The sequence below is a fragment of the Belonocnema kinseyi genome, chromosome 6 (genome assembly GCF_010883055.1).
Source record: "Belonocnema kinseyi isolate 2016_QV_RU_SX_M_011 chromosome 6, B_treatae_v1, whole genome shotgun sequence".
Lineage (NCBI taxonomy): Eukaryota > Metazoa > Arthropoda > Insecta > Hymenoptera > Cynipidae > Belonocnema > Belonocnema kinseyi.
The window spans coordinates 22,160,208-22,180,778 of record NC_046662.1 but is presented as its reverse complement, the minus strand read 5'-3'; the positions used below and the strand labels follow the sequence as shown (position 1 = coordinate 22,180,778).

General features: G+C 25.9%; 1 protein-coding gene across 1 annotated transcript in view; it reads right to left on the bottom strand.

The window, feature by feature from the left end:
* The window catches only part of LOC117174391 (erythroid differentiation-related factor 1), a 36,171-nt gene that overhangs the window by 5,676 nt on the left and 9,924 nt on the right, over nt 1-20,571 (bottom strand). Inside the window, exons 3-7 of the mRNA XM_033363480.1 lie at nt 17,069-17,488; nt 11,905-12,660; nt 6,510-6,689; nt 6,052-6,422; nt 1,690-2,008 (exon numbers count right to left, since the gene is read on the bottom strand). Coding sequence (XP_033219371.1) covers nt 1,690-2,008; nt 6,052-6,422; nt 6,510-6,689; nt 11,905-12,660; nt 17,069-17,488 — 2,046 coding nt within the window. The remainder of the gene's footprint in view (nt 1-1,689; nt 2,009-6,051; nt 6,423-6,509; nt 6,690-11,904; nt 12,661-17,068; nt 17,489-20,571) is intronic.

Below are 20,571 nucleotides of genomic sequence, written 5' to 3'. Positions count from 1 at the left end.
ATTTTCATCTAAAGAGGATAAATTTTCACGGAAAAAATAGAATAGTTAAATTTTCAGTTAAGAAAATTAATTTTCAACCAACTAGATGAATTTTTAACCAAACTTAAATTTTTAACCTAATAGTTGAATATCAACTAAACAGATGAATTTCCTACCCAAAAAGATAAATTTTCTACAAAACATATAAATCTTTCAAGTGAAAAACATGATTTGAAAAAAAAATTATAGCCAAAAAGTAGAATTTTTTACCAAAACAATTGAACTTTTCACTTATAAAGACGAGTTTTAAACAAAGTAGAAAAAAGTTTAAAAAAAAAACAAAGTAAAAAGTTTTCAACAAAAAAAGATAAATTTTCAAGTAAAAATCGAAAAGTTACATTTTTACTTTATGAAATTACTTTTCAACCAAATAAATTAACTTTCTACCCAAAGACAAATTTGAAACAAAATACATGAACTTTCAATTAAAGAAGATCCATTTTTAACCCTGAAAATAATTTTTGAACAACTTTCATTTTTTTTGCCAAAATAACTAGACTTTCGAAACCAAAATATGAATTTTTTCACCGAAATAATTGAATCTCAAACCAAACAAAGATGAGTTTTGAAAAAAATAAATGCATTTTTTAACAAAAAAAGATAATTTTTCAAGCAAAATGGAATAGTTTAATTTTCAGTCAAAAATATAATTTTTCAACGAAATAGATGAATTTTTAATAAAATTGTTAAATTTTCAAACTAAACAAACCATTTTTAACCAAATGATTAAATTTTGAAGTAAATAGACGAATTTTCTACAAAAAAGAGATAAATTTCAAATAAAATATATGAACCTTCCAAATGAAAAAACATGAATTTTCAACCAAAAAATATCAATTTTCAAGATAAAATAGAGCAGTTATTTCCACTTTCAAGAATTTAATTTTGTACCAAATAGATTAAAGTTTCTACCTAAAAAGAAAATTTTTTACAAAATACATGCACGTTTAAGTAAACTAGACTAATTCTTACAAACTTTTTTGTTGACTAAATATTTAAATTTTTGACAAAAATAATTGAATTTTCAACCCATGAAGACCAGTTTTAAAAAAAATAAATGAATTTTCAAGTAAAAAAGATTAATTTCCCAGCAGAAATGAAATAGTCACATTTTTATTTAAAAAAAAAATTGAACCAAATAGATGAATTTTTTTGCCAAAAAAGATAATTCTTAACAAAACAAATGAACTTTTAATTGAAGAAGATAAATTTTTAACAAGAAAAAAAGAAGTTTGAACCACAATGATTTTTTGACAAAAATAATTGAATTTTCATACCGAAAAATATAAATTTTCTACCAAAATAATTGAAACTTCAACAAAAAAACATAGTAAATGAAGTTTTAAAAAAATTGGAGCAAAAATGGAAGCTATATTTTCAGGAAAAAAAGAATGTTCAACCCAAAAAAGAAAAGATTTTTCAACTAAATTTAAAATTAAAAAAAAATGAATTTTCAACCCAAAATTTTAGAAAAATGTCTCCCGTAATTTGTGATCCCAAAACTTCAATTTCAACTTAAATTTATCGAAATTTCTACGATTCTTTCAGACTTTCCCTGGCCAGTTTTAAATCCCCTGACTTTTGAGAATTCTCTGAACTGTAGCAATCCTGATAATGAAATGCAATTGCAAATAAACAGTTATAAAATACCCTGAGCCTGAAATTCAGCCAATGCCACTCGTTCCATTTGAACTGTCAGATACTCTAGCGTTTGTTCCAAGGACAAAAAGAGTTTAGATGCTTTTTCATAATTCAGTTTACACAACTGGAGGCTCGTTTTCCTTCTAGCGACCTCGATTTCCGGATCCAGCTCCCTGTACATTCTGTGATACAAGGAGGCCAATCTGTGGTGTATTGTGGCAGCTCGAAACTGATAAATAGGTTGACGAGGGCCAGGAATTTCAACTTCGCAATATTTCAAAGCCTTCTGTAGAATATCGACGACTTCTCGTTCCAATTCTTCCTCACTCTGCAAATTAAAAGATCCCCTCAAATTAAATGTAAGAAATAAATAGGGAAATCGGACTCATTTGACAAATACAAAATAGTGTGAAATCTTTTCGAATCTTTTAGAATATCGTAAAAGCTTTTTAAACCATTAAAATCATTTAGGAACACGTGACATCTGTCGAGATCCTCTAAAAATGGTTGGAAAATTCGTGAATATTTTTAAACATCTTGAAATTGTATATGTTAATTCTTTTGATATCCTGGATTCCGTTACAAAATCTTTATAAAGTTCTATGAAACTCAGTTGCCATTTTAATCGATAAAAAAATTTCCGGTACTTTCTCCGTTTTTTTTCCCGGTTCGCAAACATATTTCACGGTCAATAAAATTTAAAAATTCGAACTCTTAAGGATAACATTTTTCAATTCAAACTTATAAAAAATAAACTACAACTGACAGGATTCAAAGTGGAACTCTTGGATTTTAAACTATTAAAATTGAAGTATAAGTTTTTTAAATACGAAATTTTGTATTCAAGGTTCAATAAAAATAAAAACATATAACATAGGGGACAGTAGCGCTTTTCATTTGAACAAGTTTAAATGAAATGCAGATAAACTACAAAATTTAGAATTTGTAACTTTTATCAGTTATGTGGAGTTCAAAGCTTCAGATTCAATTCCAAAATTATTATACAATAGACATAACAAATTAAAAAATTAATTTTTTTTAAACTGAACACTTCTTAAATTGGAAGTTCAATTATTTTCACCTTAAATAGTTTAAACATCCTTGAAAAGCTTCAAAATTTTATTTCAAAACCTTGAGAAATCTAGAAGTAGTTTGAAATTTTTTCAAATTTCAAATTATTTTTGAGTCTCAAAGTAATGTCACACACATTTTATTTAAAAAATTCATCATTTTTGGTAGTAAGTTAATGTTTTTGTTTAAAAATTCTTCTTTTTTAGTAGAAAATTCAATTCCTTTGTTCAAATTCTTGAATTTCGTTAAAAATTCGTATTTCTGGAAGTCGATTATTCTCTTGTTTTTAATTCTGCTTTTTTAGTTGACGATTCAACTTTTTGATTCTAAAATTTTATTAAAAATTCGTATTTTTTGGCAGTGAATTAATCTTATTGTTTAAAAATTCTTTTTTAGTGAAAAATTCAACTTTTTGGTTCAGAATTCTTAAATTTTGTTGAAAATTCGTCTTTTTTTCAGTAAGAAATTAATCATTTTGTTTCAAAATTCTTCTTTTAGTAGAAAAGTAAATTTTTTTGTTTAGAATTCTTGAATTTTGTTAGAAATTAGCCTTTTTTGGTAGTAAATTAATTTCTTTTTTTTTATTAATTCTTAGTTGAAAATTCAACTTTTCGTTCGTAATTCTTAAATTTTATTAAAAATTCGTCTTTTTCCTAAGCAAATTAATTTTTTTTGCATACTTCTTTTTTAGTGGAAAAGTCAACTTTTTGGTTGAGAACTCTTTAATTTTATAAAAAATTTGGCTTTTTGGCCTTAAATTAGCCTTTTTCTTTAGAAATTCATGTTTTTTAGTAGAAAATTCATTCTTTTTTTCAGAATTCTTGAATTTTTATCAAAATTCGTCTTTTTATTGGGCAAACTAATTTTTTCTTTAAAAATTCATCTTTTTAGTTCAAACTTCAAATTTTGGTTATGAAATCTGGAATTTTATTGAAATTATTATTTTTTTTAACAAATTAATATTCTTGTTTAAAAATTCTTTTTTGTTTAGTTTAAAGTTAAACTTTTTGGTTCAGAATTCTGGAATTTTCTTATGACATTCGTCTTTTTCGGTAGTCAGTTAATCTTTTTGTATAAAAATTCTTCTTTTTTTTAGTAGAAAATTCAATTCTTTGGTTCAAATTCTTGAATTTAGTTCAAAATTCGTATTTTTTGTAGTAGATTAATCTCTTGTTTTTAAATCTTCTTTTTAGTTGACAATTCAACTTTTTTATTCTAGAATTTTATGAAAAATTCGTCTTTTTGGGCAGTAAATTAATCTTTTTGTTAAAAAATTCTTTATTAGTACAAAATTCAAATTTTTGGTTCAGAATTCTTCAATTTTGTTGTAAATTCTTCTTTTTTAATAGGAAATTAATCATTTTGTTTAAAAATTCTTTTCAGTAAAAAATTCAATTGATTGTTCAGACTTCTTGAATTTTGTTCAAAATTAGCCTTTATATGGTAGTGAATTAATTTTTTTTAAAATTCATTCTTCGTTGAAAATTCAACTCTTTCTTTCGGAATTCTTGTATTTTATTAAAAATTCGTCTTTTTTCTAATAAATAAATTTTTTTTTAATTCTTCTTTATTGGTAGAGAATGCAACTTTTTGGTTCCGTATTCATGAATTTTATTATAAATTTGTCTTTTTTGGTAGTAAATTAATCTTATTGTTTTAAAATTCTTCTTTCTTAGTTGAAAATTCAACTTTTTTAGTTGAGAACTCTTGAATTTTATTTAAAACTCGGCATTTTGGAAGTAAATTAACCTTTTTGTTTCAAAAGTCTTCTTTTTTAGTAGAAAATTCATATTTTTTGTTCAGAATTCTTAAAGTTTAATAAAAATTCATCTTTTTCTTGGGCAAATTAATTTTTTCTTTAAAAATTCATATTTTTTAGTTTAAAATTCAACTTTTGGTTATGAACTTTATTAAAATTATACTCTTTTGATATAAATTAATCTTTTTGTTTAACAATTCTTCTTTGTTTAGTTGAAAATTTAACTTTTTGGTTCAGAATTCTGGAATTTTCTTATGAGATTCGTCTTTTTTCAGTAGAAAATTAATTTTTCTGTTTAAAACTGTATCCTTTCAGTTGATAATTTAACAAGTAGGGTTTAAAATTGAGCTACTTTCTTAAAAATAATTAAAGAAATAAAATTTCTTTCAATTCTTGATTTTTCTTGAAAATTCGTATTTTTTGCTAGTAAATTAATCTTTTTGTTTAACAATTCATCTCTTTTAGTGAAAAATTCAACTTTTTGGTTCAGAATTCTTCAATTTTGTTGAAAATTCGTCTTTTTTAGTAGAAAATTAATTATTTTGTTTAAACATTCTTCTTTTTAGTAAAAAAATCCAATTTTTTTTTATACAGAATTCTCGAATTTTGTTAAAAACTAGCCTTTTATGGTAATAAATTAATTTCTTCTTTTTTAATTCTTTTTTGGTTGAAAATTCAACTATTTCGTTCGGAATTCTTGAATTTTATTAAAAATTCGTCTCTTTTTGCAGTAAATTAATTTTTTTCATAATTCTTTTTTAGTGGAAAATTCAACTTTTTGATTCCCTATTTTCAAATTTTATTACAAATTCGTCTTTTTTGGTAGTAAATTAATCTTTTTATTTCAAAATCCTTCTTTGTTTAGTTGAAAATTAAACTCTTGGTTCAGAATTTCAGAATTTTGTTGTAAGATTAGTCTATTTTCGGTAGAAAATTAATACTTTTGTTCCAAAATTTATCTTTTCGGTTGGAAATTTAAGAACTAGGGTTTAAAGTTGAGCTACTTACTTTTTTAAAAATAAGTTTTTTTCTTCATAAATTTAAACTTTTTGATTTGAGAATTCAACTGTTTTGTATAGAAAATTCGTCCTACTGTCTTGAAAGTTCAATAATTTAGTATAAAAATAAACTATCCAGTAGAAAATTCGTTTTGTTTTTATAATTTAAAATTATTTTTTAAATTAAAAGCTTAAAGTTTCCATTTTTGGTTACAAATGTACCTTTCTCAGTTTAAAGATTCAGTAAAAACCGGATTATCTGTCACAAAAATTTCAATCAGGCACATTGCAACACTTACTCTGACAATCACTTTTTATTTTTTATTCTTGATTTATTATCGAACTTTATAATTAACCACACGGTCACGTAGACAATATAGGCAAATTGGCAATTTGACTCGCTATATATATATATACAAGAAAAAATCAGTATCAACGTAAAATCAAGTTTTACTTAAAGGCTACGTTAAAAATTGCACAAAATTGGTAACCTAGTTTATGGATGAGCCCTAAGGCTTCTTAATTTCTAAAATTCTGAAATACCTTATTTCCGGCAACAGGATAATCCTGAAGATAAGTTGCCATCGTGTACAAAGTTGTGGAAAAATCCCAGGTCACATTGTCCCAGATAGTAGGATTGCATTTTCTCACTCCCAGGACTTGCAAGGCCTTTTGGTAGCACGTGAGAGCTTTTTCATAAAACTGACGCTCTTCTTGAGGTTGCTTCATGTGCATATGGGCTCGTAATCGCAATAAGCGACCCATATTTGCATACAGAAGTGCCAGATTTGACTCGTCGTGGACAGTTTCAAAGGACTTTACTCCAGCCTCCAGATGCGTTCGCGAACGTTCAAGAAGGGCTGTGACTTCTGAAGAAGACGGACTCGAATCGTCGATTTTCGGTTGGTAACGAGCTGTTAAATTAAAAGTTACTCAAATTACTATTCCTGAGATTACAAAAGTCTCTTGGATCAGGAGAAAAAAAAAGTCTTAGAACTCACCACTTGCTTGATTCATATACAAAACTCCCAGCTCGTTATGAATGTTTCCAACTCTTCTCAAAAGTGTGTTTCGATCCTCGCTCGGTTGTTGGAGAGCCAACGCTTTTTCATAGCATCGCAAGGAATCGACCAAAGTGCTTTCTAAACTCTCAAATCTTTGTGGCAGAAGTTCAAGATCACCTAAAAATAAATACAATTATACAATATACCTAGTTCTCAAATCTCATAAATATAATTCAGTTTTTTCTTATTTACGCGTGTATGAAAATAATAGACAGGTTGTCTACTCAAACCCTGGGAAAAAATTATCTGAGAAATTCTAGGTTTTTTCCAAGTATAATTTTTTCTAAACAATTGACTTGTAGCATGTATAATATTTCGCAGATTTATTATAACTAATGATTTATTTCAGTTTTTGTAAATATCTAAATATGCAAAAATAGTATTATTAACCCTCTCAGTCTAGACTGGGTAGATTATACCCGGACGATATTTTCGGCTCGCTATATAGTTGTTTCAGTTTTGTGAAAATATTTATAGTAATATGTTGAATTTCTCTGATTAATTTTATAACATTCATTTTTGTGCGACTTTCCGCTATATTTTAACAAATAAAAATGCCCGATTCGTTAATCTAAACCAGAAATATTGAAGTCTAGGCTCAGAGGGTTCATATGTAAAATTAAATTGAAATCAATAATTAATCATTTCTTAATTTTTTCCATGAATTTGGATAATAATAATAATTCAAGTTCAGTGAATATGTAAGTAAAATATTTCATCTTCGAGAATACGGACGAATTTTTAACTAAATAGTTGAATTTTAAACCATAAACTAAAATGATGTATCTTCAACTGTAATAGTTGAATTTTCAACCAAAAAGATGAATGTTTAAATAAAGAATAGAAATTTCAACAAAGTACTGTAATATTCGACTCAAATCTTGATTTTTCAACTAAAATGGTGAATCTTTAACTGGAATTGTTAAATTTTCAACCAAAAAGGTGAATTTTAAAAATAACAAGATTAATTTTCTACCAAAAAATAGGATTTTTCAAAATATTAGATGAATTTTGAACCAAGCAGTTAGTTTTCAACTAAAAAGGACAAATTATTAACTAAATAGTTAAATTTTGGAACTAAAAAAGATTAATCAATTAATCGATAAAGTAATTATTTAGAAATTAATTATGAACGAAGAAAAAAAGACTTTTCAACAAAGTTGTTACATTTTCCACCGAAGCTAAAGAGATGAATTTTTAACTGCCGTGAGGAAATAATCAACTAGAATAATTACATTTTTAGTTAAAAAATAATACTTAAGAAAAGATGAACAAAATAGTTTAAGTTTTAACAATAATAATTAAATTATAAGTAAATAAAATTAATTTTCAACAAAACAGCTCAACTTTCAACCAAATAGATGAATTTTCAATTCAAATGATCAACCTTAATAAAAATGGTTTTTAACAAAAGGGTTTAACTTTCAATCAATTTGTTTTATTTTTAATCAACAACAGTTTAATTCAACGAAAAAAAGAGAAATTTTCAACATAGGATGAATTTTTAACTATAAAAAAATTTTTCTGTCAAGGAAGAGAAAATATTATTAACAAACTGGTAAATTTCCAATTAAATACATGCAGTTTCAACGAGATACTTGAATTTTCAACTAAAAACGGTCAATTCTTAACCAAAAATAGGATAGTTAAATTTTCAGTTGAAAAAATTCATTTAAAAAAAAATTTTATATTGCGCTCAAACACTAAAAGGGCACACTGGGTGTCAAATACCCCACGGGCTTTCCGATTTCTTTTACGATTGTCGACGTTTTTTTTTTCAAGTATTTTTTTCGAACAGTTAAATTATCATCACCACTCATCATTTTTTTCAGCCAAAAATATCTGAATGTTACTTGTGCGAAGTTCTAATAGTAAGGAAAAACTGTCTTTTGGCAGTCAAAAACGCTCTCCTGAATATGATTAAGAAAAAAAACACCCCTCTATCTCCCCATCGTAGGTAAAGCTAAGAATCTCGAAAAAACGAAGGACTTCTTCAAATTTGAAAAGCAAACCATTGTTTTTTAGATTTCAATTATCAATAAAAATAGATCCAAGCAAGCCGATGTATATCTGTATTGCGATAATTCCGCTGAAATATTTTTTACCCTGCCTAATTGACTTTGAATTTTCAAAAAATCGAAAAAAGTCGACTTTTTCGATATTTCCTTAGTAGCGGTAAATTTCTCGACTATTTGACCATAAAATGTGTGATACATATTAACCCTTAAAGTGCATTGTGGGTGTCTGACTCCACAAAAAAATTTCCAATCTCTTATAAACCATACTTAATTCGGAAAAATTAAGTAAGTGTCGCCATCTAGCTTTAGTTGGAGACACTAACTGTAATTAATAAAAAAATCGTGGGGTGCAAATAAATTTTTTTTTTTAAAGCACACATGTTGCAATTTTTTATAAAAGTACACTATTTTAAAAGTATGTTCATAAATTTTCAGGTTAAAATAATTAAAATTGCGTGAGTTATGAATTTTTAAGTAAAAAACCCATTTTTTCATTTTTTTCAATAATTTTTTTAAACAAATTTAAAATAAATAAATGGCTATAAAATAAACTCTACCTTATAAAATATACCTCAAACTATATCGGATAATTTTATTGTGACAAACTATTCAATAAGGGTTAAACCATACATGATTAAATACGCTGGGGTGTTGAACACCCACGATGCATTTTACTGTGATTTTTAGAATGTAAAAAAAAAAATTTATGTCAACATTCCTTATATATTATTGTTGCATCAAACTGCAAATACATTCCCATTCATGTATATCACACATTATATGATCAAATAGTGGAAAAACTTACCATGACTCTAAAAAAAAATAGCGAAAAAGTCCACTTTTTTTGTTGATTTTTTGAAACTTGAAAGTCAAATAGGGAGGGTAAAAAACATTTTAATGGAATTATCACTATTGGGAATGGTTAAACTGCGATATGCCACCTGGTAGAAAAAATCCGAACTATAAAGAATAGGTACGATTTTAAAGTTGTACATTAATTTTTGTATAAAAGTGTTTTAACAATTTTTGTTGCGGAGTTTAAAGTATTAATTGGATACTAAAAATAAGTCTTTTGAAAACAAAAGGGTTTAGAGTGAACATACATCTAATAAGGTGAAAAAAAACATATTTGTGTACAGAAATATTTTTCTTGACAAAAAAATAAAAAAACAATTATTGTTCCATTTATTGTGATTTTCAAAAGATTATAAACTTAAATGGACATATTTTAAAGTCAAAATGAACTCAAAGTAAATTTTCATCAATTTATACATGGAGAATTTACTATTTAAAAGCTCATCTGAAAGTTAGGGTAGAATTCTTATTTAAATTCCAATCGCAAGGTGGCCGCTGGTCCGAAAAAGCAGGAATCTTATAAGAGTGGGAAATGACAGTGAATTTATTTTTTTACCGGGAATTTTACAAATTTATAGACAAAAATTTGTCTGTGATTCTCGTAGTTTTAAAAATAATTAGTTAAATTGTGATCTTTTTCAATTATATATGTAATTCTTTTTAGAATGTGTATCTCCAAAATCGTCCACTTTAACAAATTTTTAATTTTAGCCTTTAATTATTAAGTGTACATTTTATTTTAAAGAATTTTAAAATGCAATTTTAAAGACTTAAGCCACTAAAAATTAGAAGCATTTGAAATCGAAGATTTTAAATAAAAAAATTTTTGGTTGATCAACTGTCAATATGAATTAATAGTGAAGACGATTCGAAATCAGTTTGCAATTTTAGAATTTTCAGTTTCTAACATTAAAAATTATGTAAACTATACCAATTGGAAAAACTTATTAGTTAAGCAAATTTAAACGCCCGATTGAAACTTTATAAACTATTTTTAATTTTAAAATAACATCAAGATAATATATTTATAATTAAAAGCTTTTATTAAATTTCACGTATTATTTTAATCTAAAATATTACATTTTTAAACTATTCAATTCGGAATTTTTCAATTAAGAAAAATAAGAATTAATTAATATTTAGAAACATCTGACAGTTTATTTTAAATAAGTAATTATAGTAAATATTAAAAACTAAATTTTGAACGTTACATTTTAATTGTTCTATTTAAAAAAAAATTATTTTGTAAGTAATAAATTGTTGAATTTCGGTGTAAATAACCCACGGCCTAATTTAAAACAAAATCTATATTTTGGAAAATTTCCAACAAAAAATTTAAAAGCTTTTTAAGAATTTTGAATAGCTTCAGAAGACCAAAAAACATTTTCTATGAAAATTAAGAATGATTTTTATTTTGAAAATATAATTTTGAGTGATTATTTAAAAAGCATTAGAAAGATTTACGAGATTATCAAAAATGAATGTGGACAATTTAAAGGAAATTTATTTCAGTTGGCAGAATTTAAAAAAATAGAAAAAATTGGATTAATTTGAAGGGATGTTTAAAAGTTCTAGAACAATTTAAAAAATAATAAAAAATTTGAAAAAAATGTAAACAACATGCCGATGTTTCAAGATTTTCAAATAAAATTTGGAAGCATTTAAATGATTTTTTAATTTAAGAACTGTTCAGTTTAAACAAAAAATGTAATCGTTCAATTTTTTATCTTTCTGATATGATTTAATTGTTACCATTTTTAATTTCGTCTATTGATTCTTCAATTTAGACTTTCGAGCATTGGAAATGATAACGTGGATTTATATTTTTAGAACTGAATCTGAATCTTTGAACTCTACAATTTAAGAAAGTTGAAAATTTTATTTTGCAGTTTAAGTGCATTTAATTAAAACTTGCTCAGTTTAAAATGGTTAGTAGCTTCCATTTAACACGTGTACATTATTGAGCATTTGAATCAGATTTGAATACAAACATATTGAATTAAAAAACTTTTAAACTTCAATTTTAAAAGTTAGAAATTCAAGAGTTCCACTTTGAGTGCTTTCATTTGCAGCTCAGTTTTAATTCATTCAAATGGAAAAATTATTATCTTTAGAGTTCAATTTTTTAAATTTCATTGACCCTAAATCGTCTATTATTCATATTCAATTATTGTTTTATACTTCACAAAATATCATAAAACCACTTTTATGCAAAAATTAATGTGCATCTTTAAAATGGTACCTACTCTTTCTAGTTCCAGTTTTCGGCACCAGGTGGCGAAATGGTAGACCGCCATTCCCAATACAGGTATAAATCTTTTAACTATTTTTATTGATAATTTGAACCTAAAAAAAAAGTTGGTTTGCTGTTAAATTTTGAAGAAGTGTTTCGTTCTTTAAAATTTCTAGCTAGATCTACGATGCGGAGACAGAAGCACTGAAACAGATATAAAACTCACTATTTTCGAGTTCCTCCATGGAGCAAATTTCGTCAATAAACGGACTGGTTTCAGTCTTCGCTTCATAATCTTGCCTGTGCTTCTCCACTTTACCCCAATCCTGGACAGTCATGAAACCACAATCACCAGCCCTTCCCAAAAAGTAACTCATCATCTGCTCGTTATTAATTCCACAGAAAACATCCAGGATTTTCTGACAGCGCAGCACAATGGAAATGTAGCGAAGAGCAGCTCCATAATTTCCATGGGAATACTCATTTTCAGCAAGCACGCCGAGAATCAAAGAAGCTTTTTCGTAAAGCAAGGTCTTCAGATGAGCGTTCCAGCTAAGATTGTCGCTCTTCTTCGGCGCCTGCCAGGTCGGAAGGGTCTCTGACTTGCAGACTACAGCATTCGGCGCTTCCTCGTCAGTTATAGGAACTCTCTTCTCCGACTTTTTATGCTTCTTCTGCTTGTTCTTCTTCTTGTAGCTTGGACTGCTGCCAGCAGCTTCTGCCAGTTTGTTCAGAGGAGTATAAGGCATCGGGATGGCTTGGAAAGGCTTGGCCATTTGCGGAACATCTTCTTCAGGTTCTAATATCTCTTCCTTCTCATCTACTTCCTCCTTTTCTGGAGAGTCTTCTTGAATCGGAAAGTACTTCAAACATTCAAGACCACTAGCTACATGCTCCAAAGCGACTCTACATCTTTCTTCTATTGTGCCAATAATCGGAGGAGGCTTGTACTTGAATTGCGCATACTCTGATTGCTCTCTAACTGAAAGTAGAATGATGAATTATTAATTAAATTTTAGTTCTCAAACTAAAAAAAAAAAAAAAAAAAAATTCTAGACTTTTTTCCGATTTTCTTGGTCAAAAAATAGCATTTTCTCGGTATTCTTTTAATCGTGTATAATAATATTAGCAATACTACTGGTATTAAACAATATATAAATATTAAAAAGAATGACATTTTCGAACTATAAGGTAAAATATTGTAAATGTGATTTTTCTATAAAACAAAGAAATAATGAATGAAATAAATTAGTTCTTATAAGTAGCATTAATGTAGGTAGTAGACTTTCAACAAGAGTTGAGTTTTCTAGCAGAAAAATCAAATCTTTAAAAAAATATTTGACCTCTAAACCCAGAAAGATGAATTTTCAGCAAAAAAGTTAATTTTCAACCCAAAAGCTCAATTTAAAAAAAAAATGCAACAAAACAGTTGTATTTTCAACCTAAAAAGATGAATCTTCGTCCAAATGATTTAATTTTCGAACAAAAAAGATTAAACTTCAACCAAAAACAGTGTCATTTTCAACGAAAGAGTTTAATTTTCAAGCCAAGAAGACCAATCATTTAGAAAACAGTTGATTTTTTAACCAAAAAAGATAAATTTTCAACCAAAAGATCAATTTTAAATCGAAAAGGATGAATTTTCGACTAAAAAAGATAACTTAAACAAAATAGTTGAATGCTCAACAAAAAGATTCAATTTTTACCAACTTCTTCATCAAACGAAATGAATTCTAGACAAAAAATATAATAGTAGACTTTTCAATTTCAAAATATTAACTTGCAATCACAAAAGACGAATTTTAACCACAAAATGTGATTTTTCTATAAAAAAGACAAACTTTCAACAAAACAGTTTAATTTTAAACAAAATAATTCATTTTTCAACCGAAACTAGCTCAATCTAATTTAAAAAATTACTTTTCTACAGAATGATGAATTACCAATACTATAAGACGAATTATCAACAAAATGGTTAACATTTTCTAACAAAAAAGAACTTTTTAAATAAGTAGTTGAATTTTCAATAAATTAATATAATTTTTCACCAAGAGATTAATTCTGAATCCAAAACATAATAGTAGACTTTTCCAATGAAAAGAGTGAAATTTTGGACCAAAAAATATAACTAAGAAAATAGTTGAATTTCAACAAAAGAATTAAATTTTCAATCAAATAGTATATTTTTATATGCATTTATCGAAACAGCTGAATTTTCGTGCAAAAAATATTACTTTTTGAACAAATATTTGAATTATTAATCAAATAATTAAATTTTCTAACAAATAGAATTTTTTACCAAAAATATAATTCTAGACTTTTCAATAAAAAATAGAATTAATATTAAACCATAAAATATGAATTTTCAACAACAAAATTACTTTTCTAGCAAAAGATAAATTTTTGACTAAAATATAACTTTTCAACAATAATGTTGTATTTGCAACAAAATAATTAAATTTTCGACCAAAAGAGACGAATTTAAGAACCAAAAATATTACAGTAGATTTTTCAATTAGAGAAAATTGATTTTCAACCAAAAGTTGAGTTTTTAGCAAAAAATATTACTTTCCTACCAAAAGACGAAAATTCAACGAAAATATTTGAATTTTCAACCAATTAAATAAATTTTTCATCAAACCATTAACGATCAAATCTATCAATTTTCTAACATGAGTTTGACCGCAAAATTTACGGGTATAACAAAGCAATAAATAGATCAAAAGTACTGTTTCTTATATTTTTGGGTGAGATAAATTAGAATCCGTCGTCAAAATTCGAATATTATGACTTCAAAATTAAATATGGCGGTCTTCTTAAACCATCAGGGCACAAAATTCTTAAACTTTAACAAAAAATTGTTATACATATGTTTTTTCTTCCAAAATGGCGGACAAAATGCAATAATGTTCCAAAAACTGTTTTTTTCCATCATCTTTGTTTTTCTCAAACACTTGGAAGTTTAAAAAAAGTTCCATGGAATAAAAATGTCTTCAAATTAATCATAGTACACTATGAAATTTATTCAGATTTTTTAGAACAAATTTTTGATTTTTCAAAAATTCGAAATTTGCAAAAAAATTTCTCAAAAATTCTGAAAAAATTCAAGAATATTCTTTAACTAATTCTAAGACATTTTTATTCTTTGAAAATTTGTACCAGAGTCTATAGTTTTTGGGACATTTTTGCATTTTGCCCTCCATTTTGGAAGAAAAAACATATATAAAAATTTTCTGTTAAAATTTAAGAATTTTGTGTACCGATGGTTGAAGAAATTTTAAGATATTAACGCGTTTTATGCCTGAAAAAAATGATAAAAATATAAAATCAAACATTTTTCACTATTTTGTATGCAAAAACCGCCATATTCAATTTTGAAGTCAAAATATTAGAATTTTGACGACGGATTCGAATTTAGCTCACCCAAAAACATCAAGAACAGTAATTTTCATCTATTTATTCTTTTTTTATACCCATAAATTTTGCGGTCAAACTCATGTTATAAAATTGATAGCTTTAGTCGTTAATGGGTTAAGTAGTAGAACCAAAAGAAATAAGTTCTGGACCGAAAATATAATAGTAGAGTTTTCAATTTAAAAATATTGACTTGAAATCACAAAAAAGGCGAGTTTTCAACCACACAGTGTGATTTTTCTATAAAAAAAAGACAAATTTTCAACAAAACAGTTGAATTTCAAACAAAATAATTCAATTTTCAACAAAATTGTAGAATTTTTAACCAGACGGGATGAGTTCTGGACCAAAAATAAAAAAGTGGACTTTTTAATTGAAAGGAATCCAAAACATAATAGTAAACTTTTCCAATGAAAAGAATGCAATTTTCGACCAAAAAATATAACTAAGAAAATAATTGAATTTCAACGAAAACATTAAATTTTTAACCAAACTGTAGATTTTTATATCAAAGAGGACGATTTCTAGATCAAAATGTAATAGCAGACTTCTCAATTAAAAAGAATGAACTTTAAACCAGAAAATATGAATTTTCAACAAAAAAGAGATTATATTTCTACCAAAAGATGAATTTTAGACTAAAAAATATGGCCTCTTAAGGAATAGTTGAATTTTTAATAAAATAATTAAAATTTTAACCAAATAGAATTTTTGACCAAAAATATAACAGGAGACTTTTCAAAAAAAAAAAAGAATTAACATTAAACAATAAAATATGAATTGAAAAAATAATTTCTACCAAAAGATGAATTTTCGACTAAAAATGACTTTTTAACAATAATGTTGAATTTACAACAAAATAATTAAATTTTTAACTAAAAGGGATGCATTTAAAAAAATATATATAACAGATGTTTCAATTATAAAGAATTAATTTTCAAACAAAAAAAAGTTAAATTTTCTATACGAAAAGACAAAAATTAAACGAAACATTTGAACTTTCGACAAAAAAATATGACTTTTTAAAAAAATATTTGAATTTTCAACCAATTAAATCAATTTTTCATTAAGTAGTTAAATTCTTAACGAAAATAGGTGAATTCCAAATACAAAATATAACATTAGACTTTTGCAATGGAAAAAATTAATTTCAACTAAAAAAGATGACTTTTTATGAAAATAGTTGAATTTTCAACGCAATAGAAGAAATTTTGCCCAAAAGAAATAAGTTCTGGGCCAAAAATATGATAGTGGACTTTTCAACTAAAACTAATTAAGTTTCATCCATAAGAAATAAATTTTGAGCAACAAAAAAAAACACTTTTCTACCAAAAGATGAATTTTGAACAAAATAATGATATTTTCAACCAAATAGTATAATTTTGAACAACAATATGTGAATTCTGAATAAAATATATAATAGTAGATATTTCTATTAAAAGAAATTCACTTTCAGCCAAAAAATGGTTGTATTTTCTCTTATTGGGTTCTTTTAATTCAGTTCTCATTTGAGCGAAGAATGAAATTTCCTCGGAAAAAGGAAAAAAATAATTCTTCAAAAAGGAGGAAAATAGCAGATTACTGTGTTTCATATCTAAAAAAAAAGTTTTTCCCTTAAAAATATATAAGGATCTTCAGTATTTGAAACCCAGTAGCTCAGCTTTAAATTCGTAAATATAAAGTATAAAAGGACCATTCATTTTTCAACAAAACATTAAATTTAAAATCTTAAATATAAAATAATATTCAAATTTTTATTTCAGATGGTTGACTAACACTGAGCAGAATTCCAAACCTTTTTTTTCTAAAAGAGCGAGACAGCAAAAGTAAAACCAAATATGAAAAATTCCCGTCTATTTCTCGGTGCCTAAAATTCCAAGCTAATTTCCGGTTTTTCCAATCAGTGGCCACTCTCTAGGCAAGATTAAAAAGGGAAAAAGAGTTTTAGAAAACAACAATTTGAAAATTGTATCTACTTCTCGTCAAAGTCAAAGACTTGATAGCAGCGCTGACATCCTCTTCCATTTTTTCCGAATCTTTATAGTTTTCCTGGGATGAACAACTCTCGTTCGGAGATTCATCTTCGTCAGTCTGTTCCATTAAAATAGGATTCGCAGGCGTCGTGCCGGCAGGAACGTATAAATCGGACAACATGTAATGAGCTGAAGTAACAATTTGCGGGTACTTTTCTTTCACAAGTAACTGAATGCAGTTCTTCAAGAGCATCCGGATGGTTCCCCGTTTTATGCAATAATCTAGAGAATACTTCATATTCCGGGCGACTCGATAAAGCAGCATCGCAACAGGAACTGTGAAGGGACTTTGGCCCTTGTCATCGTTCACTTCACTACAGAGGGATGTCAAATCGTAAAGCTTCACCACGTCATCATCTTTGCCTAAAAATTAAACATTTTTGCTATTTCAAATTTGTTTTCATTAGCATATTCTTTAAATTCCAAATCGAATTATGTAGCATTTTCCAGAAAATAGTTGAATTCTTTACAAAAAATATAATACCAATACAATTGTAGAATTTATGGGTCAAAACGACCAATTTTTTAAAAAATAGTTGAATTCGCAATCCCGAAAATATAAATTATCATAAAAAAAGTTAATTTTGAACAAAATATTTGAATTTCCAACTTATTAGGATGAATCTTCAAAACAAAATGACGAATTTTCAACAAGAGCTGAATTTTCCGACTAGAAAGATTTTTTAGTCAAGAAAGAAAAAAAATGTCAACTAAATTGATGAATTTTCAAGCCAAAAAACGAATTTTGTATAAAAGAGTTGAATTTTTAACATGCGGATATGAATTTTCAACAAAAAAAAATTAATTTTTCAACAATTAGTTTAATTTTAGTCAGAGTAGTGGAATTTTCAACCCCAAAAACATACATTTTCAGCCCAGAAAATTAACTTTTTTTTACCAAAAAGACGATTTTTCAAGAAATACATGAAGTTTCAACCAAATAGTTGAATTTTCAACTACCAATATCATGCTTCAATCAAAAATAAAATAGTTGAATTTTCAGATTCAACCAAATAATACAATTTTCAACTAAATAAATGAATTTTTATGAAAGTATTTCCACTTTCAACAAAATAGTTGAATTTTCTACCAAACAATAATGAATTCTCAACAAAAAATTTAATAGTTGACGCTTCTACCAACAAATATTTACATTAAAAAATTTTTAAAAACAGATGAATTCAACCAAAAAAGACGAATTTTCAACAACATAGTTGAATCAACAACCAAAACAGATTACTTTTTAAACAAACAGTTCTATTTTCACCAAAAGAGATGAAATTTTTACGTGAATTATCAACCAAATTGGAATCTTTAACTAAAATAAATCAATTTTTAACAAATTAGTTCAACTTTCAAGCAAGTACTTGAATTATCAACCAATAAAGATTAATTCTCAACAAAAAATATAATAAAAATATAATTGTAGAATTTTTAAGCAAAAAAGGCCAATTTTCTACAAAATAGTTGAATTCGCAATCCCAAAAATATAAATATTCATTAAAAAAAGTTTATTCTCGACAAAATATTTGAATTTCCAACCTACAAAGATGAATATTCAAAACAGACGGATTTTCCACAAAAGTTGAATTTTCCACGACGAAAGATTGTTCTGCCAAGAAATAAAAGAACTTCAACTACATTGTTGAATTTTTAAGCCAAAAACGAGTTTTCTACGAAAGAGTTGAGTTTTTAACCTGAAAATATGAATTTTAACAAATAATTTTGAAATACCTAGTTTAATTTTTTATAAAAATAGTTGAATTTTCTACTCAAAAATATAAATTTTCAACCCAGAAAATTAATTATTTATGCATTTTTTACCAAATAGTTGAGGTTTCAACTAAAAATATCAACTTTCATCCAAAAATAGAATAGTTCAATTTTCCGTAAAAAAAATAATTTTCATTTAAAAAACGAGTTTTCAACAAAAAAGTAACTTTTCCAACCAAAAAATTGAATTTTTAAGAAGTTATTAAAACTTTCAATCAAATAGCTGAATTTTCTACCAAAAAATAATAATTTTCAACGAAAAATTTAATAATTGATACTTCTATCAAAAAGTATTTCGATATAAAATATAAACCTGTTGAATTAAGCCCAAAAAGACGAATTTTCAACAAAATAGTTGAATCAAGCAAAACAATTAATTTTCAAACAAACAGTTGACACTGGAACCAAAAATGATTTCAATTTGAAATTCGAACAGTTGAATTCAACAACAAAAACACAAGAAAGTCAATAAATTTCAAGCAAATTGTATAATTTTAAAGACAAAAAGTCAAATTTTCCACAAACTAGTTGAATTTTCAATCCCAAAAATATGCATTTTTAATAACAAATGTTGAATTTTTTTTGAGAATTCATCTTTTTCCTTAAAAATGGTATTATTTTGTTCGAAATTGAATTATTTTTGCGAAAATTAGATAATTTTGTTCAAAATTCATACTTCTTAGTTAAAAGTTCAAGAATTTTATAGAATTTTTTTCTGTCTTGACTAATACATTTCTTTTAATTCAAATACTATTCCGTTAAAAATTAACCTTTTTGGTTAAGAACGCAATTGTTTGGTTAAAAATTAATCTCTTTCGGTGGAAAATGAACTTTTCTGTTAAAAATTAAAATGTTTCATAGAAAATTCGTATTCTCAGCTAAAAAATTCAACAATTTGGTAGAAAATTTAATTATTCAGTTAAGTATTTACATTTTATTTAATGATTCAAGTATTTTGTTGAAAAATCGTTTTGTTCATGAACGTAACTATTTTTTAGTTTTGAACTGTTTTGTAGAAAAACATGGTTATTTTTATTGAAAATTAATTCTAAACTACAATTTAACCACTCAATTTTTGGTTAAAAAATAATTTTTGTTTAGTTTAAAAATTCAAACATTATTTTAAAAAATTTTAAATGATAGAAATATCTTCTTAGAAATAATATCTTCTGGTAGAAAATGAATCGAATGATTGAAAATTCAACTATTTCGTTAAAAATGTATGTATTTTGTTGAGAATTAATCTTTTTTGGTGGAATATTAATCTTATATGTTTAAAATTCATATTTTTTATTTAAAAATGAACTATTTGGTTGAAAATTCAATTTTTTTGAAAAAAGCTAATCTTTTTCGTTAAAAATGCATCGATGTAGTTGAAAATTCTTCTGTCATGATTGAGGACTGAACTATTTTATCGGAGTATCCTCCTTTTTGGTTCAATTTAACTGTGTTTTATTTAAAATAAAAATCATTTCTTGGCTAAAATATCAACGATTATACTTTTCGGTAAGGATTCCTTTTTTAAAATTAAAAATTCAATTAAATGTTTGAAAGTTGAACCACTTTGTTTATTTATAAGAAATAGTAAGATTTTAACAATCCTCCAAATCGTCCAACGTTATTTGTGGATGACCCTCAAATCAGTTCAACAAAAATTCATAAGGGGGGGGGGG